The sequence below is a fragment of the Sander lucioperca genome, chromosome 17 (assembly GCF_008315115.2).
Source record: "Sander lucioperca isolate FBNREF2018 chromosome 17, SLUC_FBN_1.2, whole genome shotgun sequence".
Lineage (NCBI taxonomy): Eukaryota > Metazoa > Chordata > Actinopteri > Perciformes > Percidae > Sander > Sander lucioperca.
The window spans coordinates 19,499,856-19,514,855 of record NC_050189.1 but is presented as its reverse complement, the minus strand read 5'-3'; the positions used below and the strand labels follow the sequence as shown (position 1 = coordinate 19,514,855).

The 15,000-nt window shown below is 40.5% G+C and overlaps 2 protein-coding genes across 2 annotated transcripts in view; both read left to right on the top strand.

Annotated features, from left to right (window-relative positions):
• LOC116067150 (eukaryotic translation initiation factor 4E type 2-like) overlaps nucleotides 1-5,835 on the top strand; it is a 13,921-nt gene extending 8,086 nt beyond the window's left edge. Inside the window, exons 5-7 of the mRNA XM_035993974.1 lie at nucleotides 853-1,005; nucleotides 2,934-3,070; nucleotides 5,688-5,835. Of these exons, the coding sequence (XP_035849867.1) occupies nucleotides 853-1,005; nucleotides 2,934-3,070; nucleotides 5,688-5,727 (330 nt within the window). The 3' untranslated portion in view covers nucleotides 5,728-5,835. The remainder of the gene's footprint in view (nucleotides 1-852; nucleotides 1,006-2,933; nucleotides 3,071-5,687) is intronic.
• The window catches only part of LOC116064544 (zinc finger protein 239-like), an 893,026-nt gene that overhangs the window by 515,806 nt on the left and 362,220 nt on the right, over nucleotides 1-15,000 (top strand). The gene's annotated exons all lie outside the window — the stretch shown is intronic.

Genomic DNA, 15,000 nt, shown 5'->3' with positions numbered 1-15,000 from the left:
TTTTTTTAAGCACAGGTTGCTATGCCAGTTTTAGACTTTTATGCATAACAAATAATAATATAATATCTCACCATTTAAAACATTTATTAACAACATAATGTAACGATAACTTATATTCAGTCAGTTGGAAACTTGACATCAGCGACAATGCCGAGGGCAGACGCCCAGCGGTGTTATAACCAACTAATATAACCAGTATTAGCTGCTCTGTTTAACATTAACTCTCTCTAATATAACCAGTATTAGCTGCTCTATTTAACATTAACTCTCTCTAATATAACCAATATTAGCTGCTCTATTTAACATTAACTCTCTCTAATATAACCAATATTAGCTGCTCTGTTTAACTGAATGTCTGTCTCTGACCTGTCTGTCTCTCTAACCGGTCTGTCTTCAGGACGAGTCTAACCGCAGCGGGGAGAAGTGTCTCTGACCTGTCTGTCTGTAACCTGTCTGTCTCTCTAACCTGTCTGTCTTTAGGACGAGTCTAACCGCAGCAGGGAGAAGTGTTTCTGTCTGTCTCTGACCGGTCTGTCTCTAACCTGTCTGTCTTCAGGACGAGTCTAACCGCAGCAGGGAGAAGTGTTTCTGTCTGTCTCTGACCTCTCTGTCTCTAACCTGTCTGTCTCTCTAACCTGTCTGTCTTTAGGACGAGTCTAAGTGCAGTGGGGGGAAATGGATTAGCCGTCTGTGTAAGGGTTTAGCAAGTCGGTTCTGGGAGAACATCATCCTGCCTGTCTGTCTCTAACCTGTCTGTCTCTCTCTCTAACCTGTCTGTCTTCAGGACGAGTCTAACCGCAGCGGGGGGAAGTGTCTCTGACCTGTCTCTCTCTCTAACCTGTCTGTCTTCAGGACGAGTCTAACCGCAGCGGGGGGAAGTGGATCATCCGACTGCGTAAGGGCTTAGCCAGTCGGTTCTGGGAGAACATCATCCTGGCCATGCTGGGGGAGCAGTTCATGGTGGGGGAGGAGATCTGTGGAGCCGTTGTCTCCATACGCTTCCAGGTATTATACTGCAATACTACTACCATACTGCTGTGATACTACTACAGAACTACTGCAGTTATACATGATGATAAGGTAATAGCTTTTACACCCAGTAGTAAGTAAGAACAAAAACAAACATGTCACATTCTGATAAGAATTCATCGGCATCCGGACCAGATACCTTTTCATACACAGAGTATAAAATGCAGGACATAGAACATAATATTGATCCAGAAAATAATTTACTAAGCAATATCAATACCAGCTGCAGTTATTATACAGAGATGAAATTTAATAAAACTTTCCAACTAGAACATAATATATCAATTATCCACTTTAACAGCAGAAGCCTATATTCCAACTTCCATAGCATCAAAACATATTTAAGCCAATTTAAGAATCAATTCAACATCATAGCAATATCAGAGACCTGCATCAAAACTGAGAAAGGTGTGGACTTAGAGATTGACGGCTACAAACTGAATAATAAAAACAGAGTGAATAGAAGTTTGTGGCAATATATATAAGGTATTTAAAGAGTGGATGGAAAATAATTTTACAAAAACATTGCAAAAGATCATGTTCTTATGTGGAGATTATAACATTGACCTATTAAATCAAAAAAGCATAAAATGACAGAAGATTTCATAAATACAATATGTACTAAAGTATGGGCTTATATCCAACTATCACCAGACCCAGACTCAGTAGAATTACAGCTCATTGTGCTACATTAATAGATAATATTTTCACGAACGATATGGAAAACAATGTAGACAACGGGCTATTATATAATGACATAACTGATCATTTACCTGTTTTCATCGTCTATCACTGTAATTATAGGAAACCCAGGGACATTAGGCATCTCAAATACAAAAGAGTAAGAACTGCGGAAAACATAAATGCTTTTAAGGAAGAGTTACTGAAACAAAACTGGAAAATATTATATGAAGAAAATGACATTGATAAAGCATACAATGGATTTCTAAAAACTTCTACAACATTGTATGACAAAAATGTTCCTGTAAAACAGTACAGTGACAGACAAAGTAAAACAAACAGCCCACGGATCACTAAGAGTTTATCTAATGCCTGCAGAAATAAAAATACATTGTAGAGAAAACTTATCAAGTATCGCACCCCAGATGCAGAAAATAAAGTATAGAAATAAATTAACTAATATTATGAGGATATGCAAGAAAGAATACTACAAGAAAATATTAGATGACAATAAAAATAACATGAAAGGTCTTTGGAATATTCTAAATACTATCATTAGAAGTGGAACTAACAATGGGAAAACAAGTTACCCAGAATTTATATTGAAAATGACAAGAAAATAGAAAACATGGAAGATGTGGTTTGTGGTTTTAACATTTTCTTGTAAATGTGGGACCAGATTTAGCTGAAAAAATAAAACCTCCAGAAATAATAACAGATATATAAAGAAATGACTTAAAGTGAATCAGGGGAAACTTTACTAGCTTCGGCTTCATCCGGCTCCTTTTCAGACACATTTTTAAAATCAAAAATGGTAATAAGTATTTTTAATATTACTTGTAAACACTGGATGGAGATTGTTCCTTTTCCTTTGGTGTGTTGCTACACACTTTTATTTTATAGTTATATTTATATATATGTATTTGTATATATATGCATATGTATGTATGTATATGTATATATGGGTACATGCTGTATGTGTATATGTATTTTTAGTTTTGGTCGAAATAAAAATAAATGAAATGAAATACTGCTACAGAGAGAGTACGTACTTACGTACGTACAGTAAGGGAAACAATGCAAAACTCCCAACAAGTAAAGAAGCAAAAAAATGTGCTTGTTTTTTATTAGGAACTTTGTCTCTCCCTGTCTGTCTCTCTACCTGTCTCTCTCTGTCTCCCTGTCTCTCTACCTGTCTGTCTCTCTACCTGTCTTTCTCTCAGGAGGACATCCTGTCCATCTGGAACAGGACGTCCAACGACCAGACGACAACGTCCAGAATCAGAGACACGCTGAGACGAGTCCTGAACCTCCCGACCAACTCCATCATGGAGTACAAGACCCACACAGACAGCCTCAGGTACTACTATACTACTACTACTGTAGTACTACTACTGACCAACTCCATCATGGAGTACAAGACCCACACAGACAGCCTCAGGTACTACTATACTACTACTACTGTAGTACTACTACTGACCAACTCCATCATGGAGTACAAGACCCACACAGACAGCCTCAGGTACTACTATACTACTACTACTGTAGTACTACTACTGACCAACTCCATCATGGAGTACAAGACCCACACAGACAGCCTCAGGTACTACTGTACTATACTACTACTACTGTAGTACTACTACTGACCAACTCCATCATGGAGTACAAGACCCACACAGACAGCCTCAGTACTGTAAGTATTGTAAGTAGTACTGTGCGTAGTAGTCCTGATCCAGGAACATAGTGTGTCTGTGTGTCTGATAGAGGAGTCAGTAGAGAACATCCATCAGGAGCTACTTTATGGAATATGACCTGATAAAGAATCTTCTTTTAGTCTTTGATTCTACGGTTGAATAAGGAAGTCAAACACTGACTCTATCAATGTACATGATACAGGAAACATGTTCTTATTTAAACTATAATACTATAATAATAGTCCTCAGAAATCCACCGGAGGTTAGAACGCCAACACAGAGACAGAGGAAGGGGACGGACATCTGGCGAAAATACATCCATCCTGGAAGTGCAACATGGTGGATATAGACTTCCTTTTCTCAGCTAAATTTAACTGTAAAGACCGCTAAGGCTGTTTTGTGCGTCTGCGTCAACTCCACGCTGTAGCTACGCCGTCGCTCCTACGGCGTCGTGACCCTTTGGGAGTTCTGCGTCGGTGTTGCTTTGCATCGCGGTGCATTTCACCGCCATAACGCTAGGGGGCGATCAGTCTGAGGGTATCTGTGAGGTGTCTGCCAGCCAGTTTATGTTATGTTAGCATGCTAACTTTAGCACATCTGCCCACAAAGTACTGCTTGCTGGAGAAGTGCTAATTTCAAAACGTTACTGACATATAGACACTTTACAGACAGGTAACCCCGTCATTGGAACCAAACTATCTCTGAGTTTATTTACAAAGCTGATGTCAGTGAACTAGCATGTTGCTACTCCCCACAGTAGCTGCTGGAAACACCCACTATCAACACACAGGACCAGCTGACCAATCACAGTCACTCAGGATCAGTTGACCAATCACAGTCCTTGAAACACCCACTATCAACACACAGGACCAGCTGACCAATCACAGTCACTCAGGACCAGTCGACCAATCACAGTCCTTGAAACACCGACTATTGGGGTTGCTTTGCATCACGGAGCATTTCACCACCATGACACTAGGGGGGGTCCCCGTGTCTCTGTTGCTCACCACCACCACGGTACTCAGAATGGCAAACCCCATAGACTGTCATCCTAAAATATTAATCTTAGTTGTTTTCTTGATTAGATTTTGTAAAAGGTATGGAGAAATAGACCCAGTAAAATCCATTAACCTAGTTACTGTAACCAGGGGATCAGTCTGAGGTTATCAGCGAGGTGTCTGCCAGCCTGTTTATGGTTGTGGGTCAGACAGGCCGAGGCAGTGTTGGTAAACCAGAGTGGGTCAGACAGGCTGAGAGAGAGACAGCGTGGGTAAACCAGAGTGGGTCAGACAGGCTGAGAGAGAGACAGCGTGGGTAAACCAGAGTGGGTCAGACAGGCTGAGAGAGAGACAGCGTGGGTAAACCAGAGTGGGTCAGACAGGCTGAGAGAGAGACAGCGTGGGTAAACCAGCAGAGAGAGGCTTATTATACGCACCGCGAGTTGTGGTCGACCTCCTTAGAAATCCATCCATCTTCTTCCACTTATCCGGTAGCGGGTCGCGGGGGTAGCAGCTCCAGCAGGTTTAGAAATCCATCCCATAATGTTGTCAGACACTTAGAATATTAATCTGAGTTGTGAACTGTTGTGAAGGTAAATACAAGCTGCAGCTTTGCCCCGTTAACTTGTATCTTGTTTCCTTCTCTTAATACTGGACCAGTTTCAGAGATTGGTGTCCATCAGCCACTCAGGGGCCAGGTTAAATTATAACACATGTTACCCTTTAACCTCGGTAAACACGGAAAATATCGACCGGTAAAATCTAACTTTACACATGACCCAAACTCTGAGTACTACTGTAGTACTAGAGTACTAGTAGTACCTGAGTTCCTGTAACTAAGCGTAGGGGTTCTTTAACGTCAGTTATAGATAGATCAGATGGTTCTGCCTCTTTATCATAAAGTTATTAAATCTTAAACAGGAAACAGCTGGTGGCGCTGGACGAGTCTCAGCTTTTAGTCTGGAGAAACTAAACATGACCATCAGTTGACTCGACCAATCAGATTCCACTATGTCTCTCTCCACAACATATGAGGTCATGGGGATGAAACGTACGTGGCCGGTACTTCACGGAGAAGATTTCTGACTGCTGATTCTAGGAGTATCATAGGAATAATACAGCTAAAACATCAGAAGGGTTTTAGTGAGGCCTCGTTATGTTCTAGTTTTCAGTTTGGTTATTATTGTACACCAGTGTGATGTACTCTCTGTCAGAACGATGATCTACTAACAGCTGGCGGTTAAATATCAAACGGTAACATATTAAATGTGTTGGTGTGTTTCAGGGACAACTCGAGCTTCAGAAACACAAAGATTTCCCTCTGAAGACCTCCTGACCAATCAGGACGCAGATCACCATCCTGCTCTGCTCTGTGTGTGTGTGTGTGTGTGTGTGTGTGTGTGTGTGTGTGTGTGTGTGTGTGTGTGTGTGTGTGTGTGTGTGTGTGTGTGTGTGTGTGTGTGTGTGTGTGTGTGTGTTGACTGGACCAGTAAACTAACTGAAGTGAAGTAGATTGATTGATTGATTGATTGATTGATTGATGATCAGCAGCTGAATAATAATGTCACTGACTCCAGACTGTAGAACAGGAGAGATGTTTACTGTCAGAGTGAAGTTTGTCATTTGGAGTGTTTTTGCTTTATTTGTGTAAAATAAAACAGAATTTCTGTTAATTTCTGTTTCCTCCTTGTGTGTGTGTGTGTGTGTGTGTGTGTGTGTGTGTGTGGGGTGTATCATGATGACGAGCTGACAGTTGGGTCATTACTTAGAATTCCTCCATTATATATTATACTGCTGTCTAATACTATTATACTACTGTCTAATACTATTATACTACTGCTGTCTAATACTATTATACTACTGTCTAATACCATTATACTACTGTCTAATACCATTATACTACTGTCTAATACTATTATACTACTGTCTAATACTATTATACTACCCTGCCCTCTGGTGGCTGAGGAGCTGCACTCCTTTAACCCAAACTACTGTTATTATATACTATTATACTACTGTCTAATACTATTATACTACTGTCTAATACCATTATACTACTGTTATTATATACTATTATACTACTGTCTAATACTATTATACTACTGTCTAATACTATTATACTACCCTGCTGCCCTCTGGTGGCTGAGGAGCTGCACTCCTTTAACCCAAACTACTGTTATTATATACTGTTTGGGATCATCGTCATGCTGAAAGACCCAGCCACATTTCATCTTCTATGCCCTTGCTGATGGAAGGAGGTTTTCACTCAAAATCTCACGATACATGGCCCCATTCATTCTTTCCTTTACACGGATCAGTCGTCCTGGTCCCTTTGCAGAGAAACAGCCCAAAGCATGATGTTTCCACCCCCATGCTTCACAGTAGGTATGGTGTTCTTTGGATGCAACTCAGCATTCTTTCTCCTCCAAACACGACGAGTTGAGTTTTTACCAAAAAGTTCTATTTTGGTTTCATCTGACCATCTGACATTCTCCCAATCCTCTTCTGGATCATCCAAATGCTCTCTAGCAAACCTCAGACGGGCCTGGACATGTACTGGCTTAACCAGGGGGACACGTCTGGCACTGCAGGACTTGAGTCCCTGGCAGCGTAGTGTGTTACTGATGGTAGCCTTTGTTACTTTGGTCCCAGCTCTCTGCAGGTCATTCACTAGGTCCCCCCGTCTGGTTCTTGTGATCATTTTGACCCCACGGGGTGAGACCTTGCGTGGAGCCCCGGATCGAGGGAGAATATCAGTGGTCTTGTATGTCTTCCATTTTCTTATAATTGCTCCCACAGTTGATTTCTTCACACCAAGCTGCTTACCTATTGCAGATTCAGTATTCCTAGCCTGGTGCAGGTCTACAATTTAGTTTCTGGTGTCCTTTGACAGCTCTTTGGTCTTGGCCATAGTGGAGTTTGGAGTGTGACTGTTTGAGGTTGTGGACAGGTGTCTTTTATACTGATAACAAGTTCAAACAGGTGCCATTAATACAGGTAACGAGTGGAGGACAGAGGAGCCTCTTAAAGAAGAAGTTACAGGTCTGTGAGAGACAGAAATCTTGCTTGTTTGTAGGTGACCAAATACTTATTTTACCGAGGAATTTACCAATAAATTCATTAAAAATACTACAATGTGATTTTCTGGATTCTTTTTCTCATTTTGTCTCTCATAGTTGAAGTGTACCTATGATGAAAATTACAGGCCTCTCTCATCTTTTTAAGTGGGAGAACTTGCACAATTGGTGGCTGACTAAATACTTTTTTGCCCCACTGTATATACTGTATATATAATATTGTTAGTTCCACGGTGTAAAACCAAAGGATATAAAAGCAGCTTTCTTCCAGCACCAGTCCCACTGAGGAACATTAGTTATTCATTGATTGGTACATTGATGATGTTCAGTTTGAAGTGTTTTAATGGTATTTAACAGATATTATAGCATGTTGATCAGCACGTTAACAGTTATTTATCCGTGGTATCTGAAGGGTCTCATAGACAACCTGCACGTCTTAACTCTCTAACTAAAGGTCCTACGGGTAACAAACACAGAAACCTGAACACATGTACTACTTCCTGTACCTGTTGAGTTAGTGTGTGTGGTTCTGACCCAGACACTTCTCTCTGGGACTCGGGCCTTTCCTTCAGATGGATCAGAGCAGATATAGAGCCGGGATAATCCTGCCTCTATTCCTGACTGCAGACCAGCTGGAGATCTAATCCAGATCAGACCAACAGATCCTCTCAGAGCAGAGAGTTCTTTAGCCTTATTATATACTTTTCATATATATATATATATATATATATATATATATATATATATATATATATATATATAATATATATGGTAACACTTTATAATAATGGTACATGAATTATCATGACTTCATGCATGAAAAAGCATGAATTCAGTCATGTAGTACTTCATGAAATATTAATATACATGGATTTATAGTATCTGATGCATGACTTAATGCAGGAACAATACGTTTATTAATGCAGTAATTAAGATATTTGAATCATCATGACTTCTGATTAATTAATGATGTTCATGTCTTCTTCATCAGGTAAATCTGTAGTTAAAATGACTGAACAAAAAACTGTCCAGTCACAGCAGTGTACATATATTCTAATGAATTATACTGTTGTAATCATGATTAACTAAACATTACTTCTTCATTACTTCATGTTTGTGGCCCTTTTTCCCCTCTGTCATGTTTTGCTGTCAGTTTGTCTTAGCTCTGCCTCTCTGTGTTCCCCCCTCTCCTCCTGCCTGTGACAGCCAGCTGATTGCACACACCTGATCACCTCCTCACTACCACTCCTCCCTCCATACACACCTGATCTCCTCCTCACTACCACTCCTCCTGCTGTACACACCTGATCACCTCCTCACTACCACTCCTCCCTCCATACACACCTGATCACCTCCTCACTACCACTCCTCCCTCCATACACACCTGATCTCCTCCTCACTACCACTCCTCCCTCCATACACACCTGATCACCTCCTCACTACCACTCCTCCTGCTGTACACACCTGATCTCCTCCTCACTACCACTCCTCCCTCCATACACACCTGATCACCTCCTCACTACCACTCCTCCCTCCATACACACCTGATCACCTCCTCACCACCACTCCTCCTGCTGTACACACCTGATCTCCTCCTCACCACCACTCCTCCCTCCATACACACCTGATCTCCTCCTCACTACCACTCCTCCCTCCATACACACACTGATCACCTCCTCACCACCACTCCTCCTGCTGTACACACCTGATCTCCTCCTCACCACCACTCCTCCCTCCATACACACCTGATCTCCTCCTCACTACCACTCCTCCCTCCATACACACACTGATCACCTCCTCACCACCACTCCTCCTGCTGTACACACCTGATCTCCTCCTCACTACCACTCCTCCCTCCATTCACACCTGATCACTTCCTCACTACCACTCCTCCCTCCATACACACCTGATCACCTCCTCACCACCACTCCTCCTGCTGTACACACCTGATCACCTCCTCACCACCACTCCTCCTGCTGTACACACCTGATCACCTCCTCACCACCACTCCTCCTGCTGTACACACCTGATCACCTCCTCACCACCACTCCTCCTGCTGTACACACCTGATCACCTCCTCACCACCACTCCTCCTGCTGTACACACCTGCCGGTCATCAACTACAATCAAGCTCAGTATTTAAACCCCGGATTGACTCACCATCTCCGCTTGATCGTTGCTCCTGTCTCATCGGTGACACATGACTCAAGCTCCAGAAAATTATCCTGCATATCTTCCTGCCTGTACCTTTTGTAATCCGTCTTCAGTGTTTTTTGTTTCAGTCACCACCCTCACCATCGCTCTGCCTCCAGTCAGCTGGCTCCTCCATTCAGTCCCTCCCTCACGGTTCCCTGCTCCAGCCTGCCTCAGCTCTCATCACCTTCAGTGGCTCTCCTGCGCCTCTCCCAGCCCCGGTCTCCCCGTGCTCTCGGAGCTCCCTGTTTCGGTTCCCTGGCATCCTCCTTCCCACTTCCCCATTCGCTTCCCCTTTTTCCCTAAATAAAATAACTTTTGCTGAGCTTTGCGTTTGGGTTCGTTCTGTCCTACCTGTAAAAAAATATAGCTTTAATTAATTATGGAGTAATTATGTACTGTAAACTGTGTTCAGTAAATCAATCAAAATAAACAACATTGAAAAAAAAAATTCTGAATGCTGAGCAATTTTACACATTCCTGATTAAAACTATGACTTTGCTTTTCACAATCACTACAAACTAAATGGTAGTTTGAACCAAGAAGTAGAACTATAAGTTGCAGTTAGTTAGGGTTTGGGTTAAATGCTTCTGGTCCAAACAGGCACCGAATCTGGTACTGAGGCTGACCACTTGTACGTCACAGTTTTCAGTTTTAGTTTCATGTCGCTTCATTGCATGTCTGCAGACTCTTCTTGCACAGGATGCCATCTCTGAGAGTGTTGTTGAGCTTTTTGCTATGCCATCTGTCTTCATGTCAACCTGCCTCAGCCGCAAGCCTTATGAGAACCTGATAAGGAAGAAAATGTACCTGTTTATTAAATGTTTCCGGTCATCACAACATAGCCATTTTACAGGCTGGGAAAATGTTTTTTTATGTCCCTCATTAATTAAATATAGCTACAGAATGCAGTATTGCGGTATACCGCCTTGCTATAACATCTTAGAACAATAAAGCTATCTAAATACAGTCATGATAAAGATTTTTAACTATTGGATTGCAGTGAAATTATTAATTATTATTAGTAAAATGATCTGGATTACCTGTAGAAAAATTTCATCCATGAAATAAAACTGCATTTTGAGTTCTCAAAGACAGATCCAGTCTTATTGTCTTGGTTATTTTTCTTCCCCTGTGGCTCTTGTGTCGGCATACCCTCAATAAAAAAATAAAATTAATGTAAGTACACCTTCCATGATACAGTAAATATTATATACAATAAACATGTAATTAACAAACATTTTAATAAACACAATTTAATAAACAAAACCAACAGCTATTTAACAAATATTGTGTAAAGCATTGTATATATATATATATATATATGGTCCTGAATTAGGACAAAACCATTTAACCATGGAATATTTCAGTAAATTTAGTCTACCCCTAACATTTTAATACAACACTATAAATACCTTATATTAATATTAATAAGTAAATTATATATTACATATTGGTAATTGATTGAAAGTGCACAGCATTTGTAAAAATAAAAAGAGAGAGTATAAAGTCAGGAAGAAAAGAATACAACAGTGCAAAGAATGGGATACAAACAGGAGAAAAGTGAAGTGAATTTAGTAACGTTATGCCACATACCATCTATAGACTTCTGTTGAGTTGTGTTTCTTCTTCAGCTCCATTGCGTTTTAACATAACCTGCACCTTATTTTCTTTTTCACAAGCTTTTTGTTTTGTAGCCATCTAATCAGCTGGACTGTCTTCCTGTTAGTTGGCTTTCCTTCAGTTAAACACAATTTTTTACTTTCCAGACTCATGTCCCTACCATGGATTGTTAAATTGGTCTTAACGTGAGGTTTGCTGGCCTATTTCTTTTTCAGCGACGTTAATAGCCCGCGTAAACCTAACCAATCAGAGACAGAGTAGGGTGACCTTTCGCGAGCGGTCTTGTGTGCCCCTGTCGAATAGTGTTTTGCCTCCTGTTAAAATGCATAGCGCTCCTATCTGTAGAGATGCTCCCTAACAAAAACATCATAAACGTTCTTATTGATATCAAACTTTTCGGAGCGCCGTGTTCTCTGACAGTGGTATCACCCTGGTACACGTTGGAAATCCAGGTACCTCCAGAGCTCCACTCGGAACGAGAAAAACTTCCTCCGTTCTGCAGTTAGCACCAGATAACGTTACCGAGGACAGTGGCGAGGAGGAGGAGGAGGAGGAGGAAGAGGAAGCATGAAATCCTTAGCTCTGCGAAGAGAGCAAGAGAAAGTGTCAGAAACCTCAGTATGACACGGACAAAATTATTGGTACGTAACATAAGAAAACATTGATCTTGCTAATTTGGTGACGGAAAAGTATGTTATAAAATTCAGAACGTTACAAAATTACAGTGACGTTTGCTAACTAGCTAGCTAGCAAGAACAAGCTAACGTTAGCCAGGTCAACTGCGTGCTAGTTTTCTGTATTGGTTATTCCAACTTACTGGTAAAGGTCAACGTTAACTATAAAAGCTTATTATTATTATTATTTATTCTCTTTTACAATGGATAACGTTATCAGTGTACGCCAGCTTTGTAACTATTTAGGTTTAGTTTATATCATCGTTTTGTAATGTTACACTGTTAACGTTACACAACACTTCACTAATGTGAAAAATGGTTAGCGTACCATACTGGAATAACGTTAACGTTACTTCTAAAAAATGTGCACTTAAAGGTGCTTATATATAGCTTACATTACATTGAATTAGCTGAAGTATCAGGTTAACATGTGTATCTTCATGTCATCCTTCTGGGCCTCTGCATAGTGAAAGATAACGTTACTCCCTCAACCCCCTCCTAAAACACAATGAGCAGTAATAAGTGATGTGACATTGATAGTGACACTAAAAAAATGATGCTTTAAGTTATTCTCTTCTGTGTTGTCTTGTGTAATCCTCCACCCAGACCTGTCTGTGCAACAGCCTCCACAAGATAAGGCACAGAAAACAAACTGCAAATGCCAAGATGCATGAAAAGGTCTCCTACATTGTTTTGTCTGTATTGCTGTTATAATGTAGTATTGTTGTTATAAAGGTTGTTTATTGTTCTCTTAAAACACTGGAACTGAAGAGTGAAACTAAAGTTTGTTAATGATGGAGATAAAAAAGATGCTGTCAAAAGAGATCCTCTCTGGAGACCTTCAGAACACAGGTGGTTACTACTATCTACATGTACTGTTGGTAACCTCTACCCTTTTTTTAAATCCTGACAGACTTATTACTAATACTAATATTTTAGTGCTGCAAAGTCACACAAAAAAAACTCAGCAAAAGAAATGTACTGCTAAAAACGGGGTGTCTGCTTTATCACATTGTCAGTGCTGTATATAAGCTATTGTAAGGTTAATTTTACTCCAGCTCTCACTCAAATTGTTGAATTATAATGTTGATTTTTTTCAGCATCGTATGTTGTATTTATGTTTTTTATAAAGCTACTACAAATACTACATTTCTAAAACTTACTAATAGTTGATATGAATCCAAAAGAGGTTCTTATCTGATATAAAATTAGCCCTTGACCTGGCTGCTACTTAGACATAAACATACATTACTGGCCAAAAAAGAACATTGACATCATCTGTAGAAGGTATTATCTCTCTAAATTTGTTATTTATATCTTTCATTCAAAATGTACAGTGCTTCCACCTCCACATGACCATCCAGGAACCTCTGCAAAAGAAAAGGGTATGTGGCATGTGTTTCATAGCCAGTTACATTCAGTGAAACATTAAAGATGGAATTTATATTGTCAGTTTTATAATTTTAGTTTTATGCAGCTTTAATTATCTGCCAGTTTGCCATTGGCTAAGGAGAGGGAGATTGTCAAAAGTTTAAAATGTAATAGTATTTCATTATAAGGCCTCCATCTGTTCCAGAGTACTCTACTCCAGACCCTTCTGCAGGAGGCTAGGCAAACCATTGAAAGTCAACAAGGTGAGATTGCCACCTTAACAGAATGGATTGACATGCTTACTGAGGAGAGAAATGGTTGATTGTGATGAAACTTCTGCTGTTAAATCACTTCGTTGTTTGATTTGCACAGCTCTTACGCTAAAAATGACAGGAGAGCTGAGACAGCAGTTAAGATCTCACATATAAAGAAACAACCTGGACGGAAGAAAGATGACTCAGATGAAACTGACCTTTCCTCATCTAATGAGTCCTCGGATTCTGAAGCCGACACAGCATCATCTGAGGACAAGAAGCCCAGAAAGTCCAAGCGCAAAACAAAAAAGCTGAAAAAATGCGAGGTATGTACTGAGTTGTTCAAATACTAAAGTGACATATTTCTCAGTCTGTTTATGGACTGCAAGTTTAAAATGAGGTCGCCTGAGCCCGTTGACCCTAACCCTAACCCGTTGACCCTAACACTAACCCTAGCCCGTTGACCCTAACCTGTACTACCCTAACCCTAGCCCCTAACCCGTACTACCCTAACCCTAACCCCTAACCCGTTGACCCTAACCCGTTGACCCTAACCCATTGACCAATGCTGACAAAACAAAAAGAACCACTCTGTTCTGTTAGCAGTACACCTTCCCTAAACAAAGGCCTCCCTAGTAGTATCACAAAGTCCCACAACTGCAGAGGGCACTCATTGCTAAGAGAGATGCAGCAGGTGAAAGCTATTTCATCGACGCTGACAGATGCCTTGCTCATCAAGTTGTTGTGTTATGCAGTGTGTTGAATCCTTACAAATGCATAACATCTGCAAAACAATTAGCCAATTTAATTTTGATGACTGGTTTGTCATAAACCCCAAAAGAGTGAAGTTGCCATTAAAACTGACAGCAGTGTTGCTTATAACGGGACAGTTACCTGTAACACAGCGGTTATCACACGTTTATTAACCAGTGGGAAAATGTCCTCATGGTGGCATCCCTATTTCACAGAGAGTTATAGACATACTGTATGTGTCCTTTTTTGCTCACACATGCCTCGTCTGTGTATTTACTTGATTCCTCCTACCGTCTAAATGCACACATGGCATTACCATATTCTTTTATTATACTTAATTTATTAATTTAGAAAGAACAGCTTCTACAGTTGTTATGTTTTACATGTTTTATCTTCTGGCACATATCTCTCTGATTAAGTCATTATGATGGCACTACTCATTTTTATATACCTACTCATATACCTACCTGGCACCTAAAAGTCAGGTATGAAGATCAGTCAATGGAACCCAAATTTGAATCTCAGTTTCTGAGTCAAGCCCTAATACTAACCACTAGCATTAACTATTGCTTGGCTGCGGTCCAGATGTGCGCAGTAATTTAACAGTTACATTCTTTACTGACTGTACTGACCGAGAGACTCCCCAAAGCGTA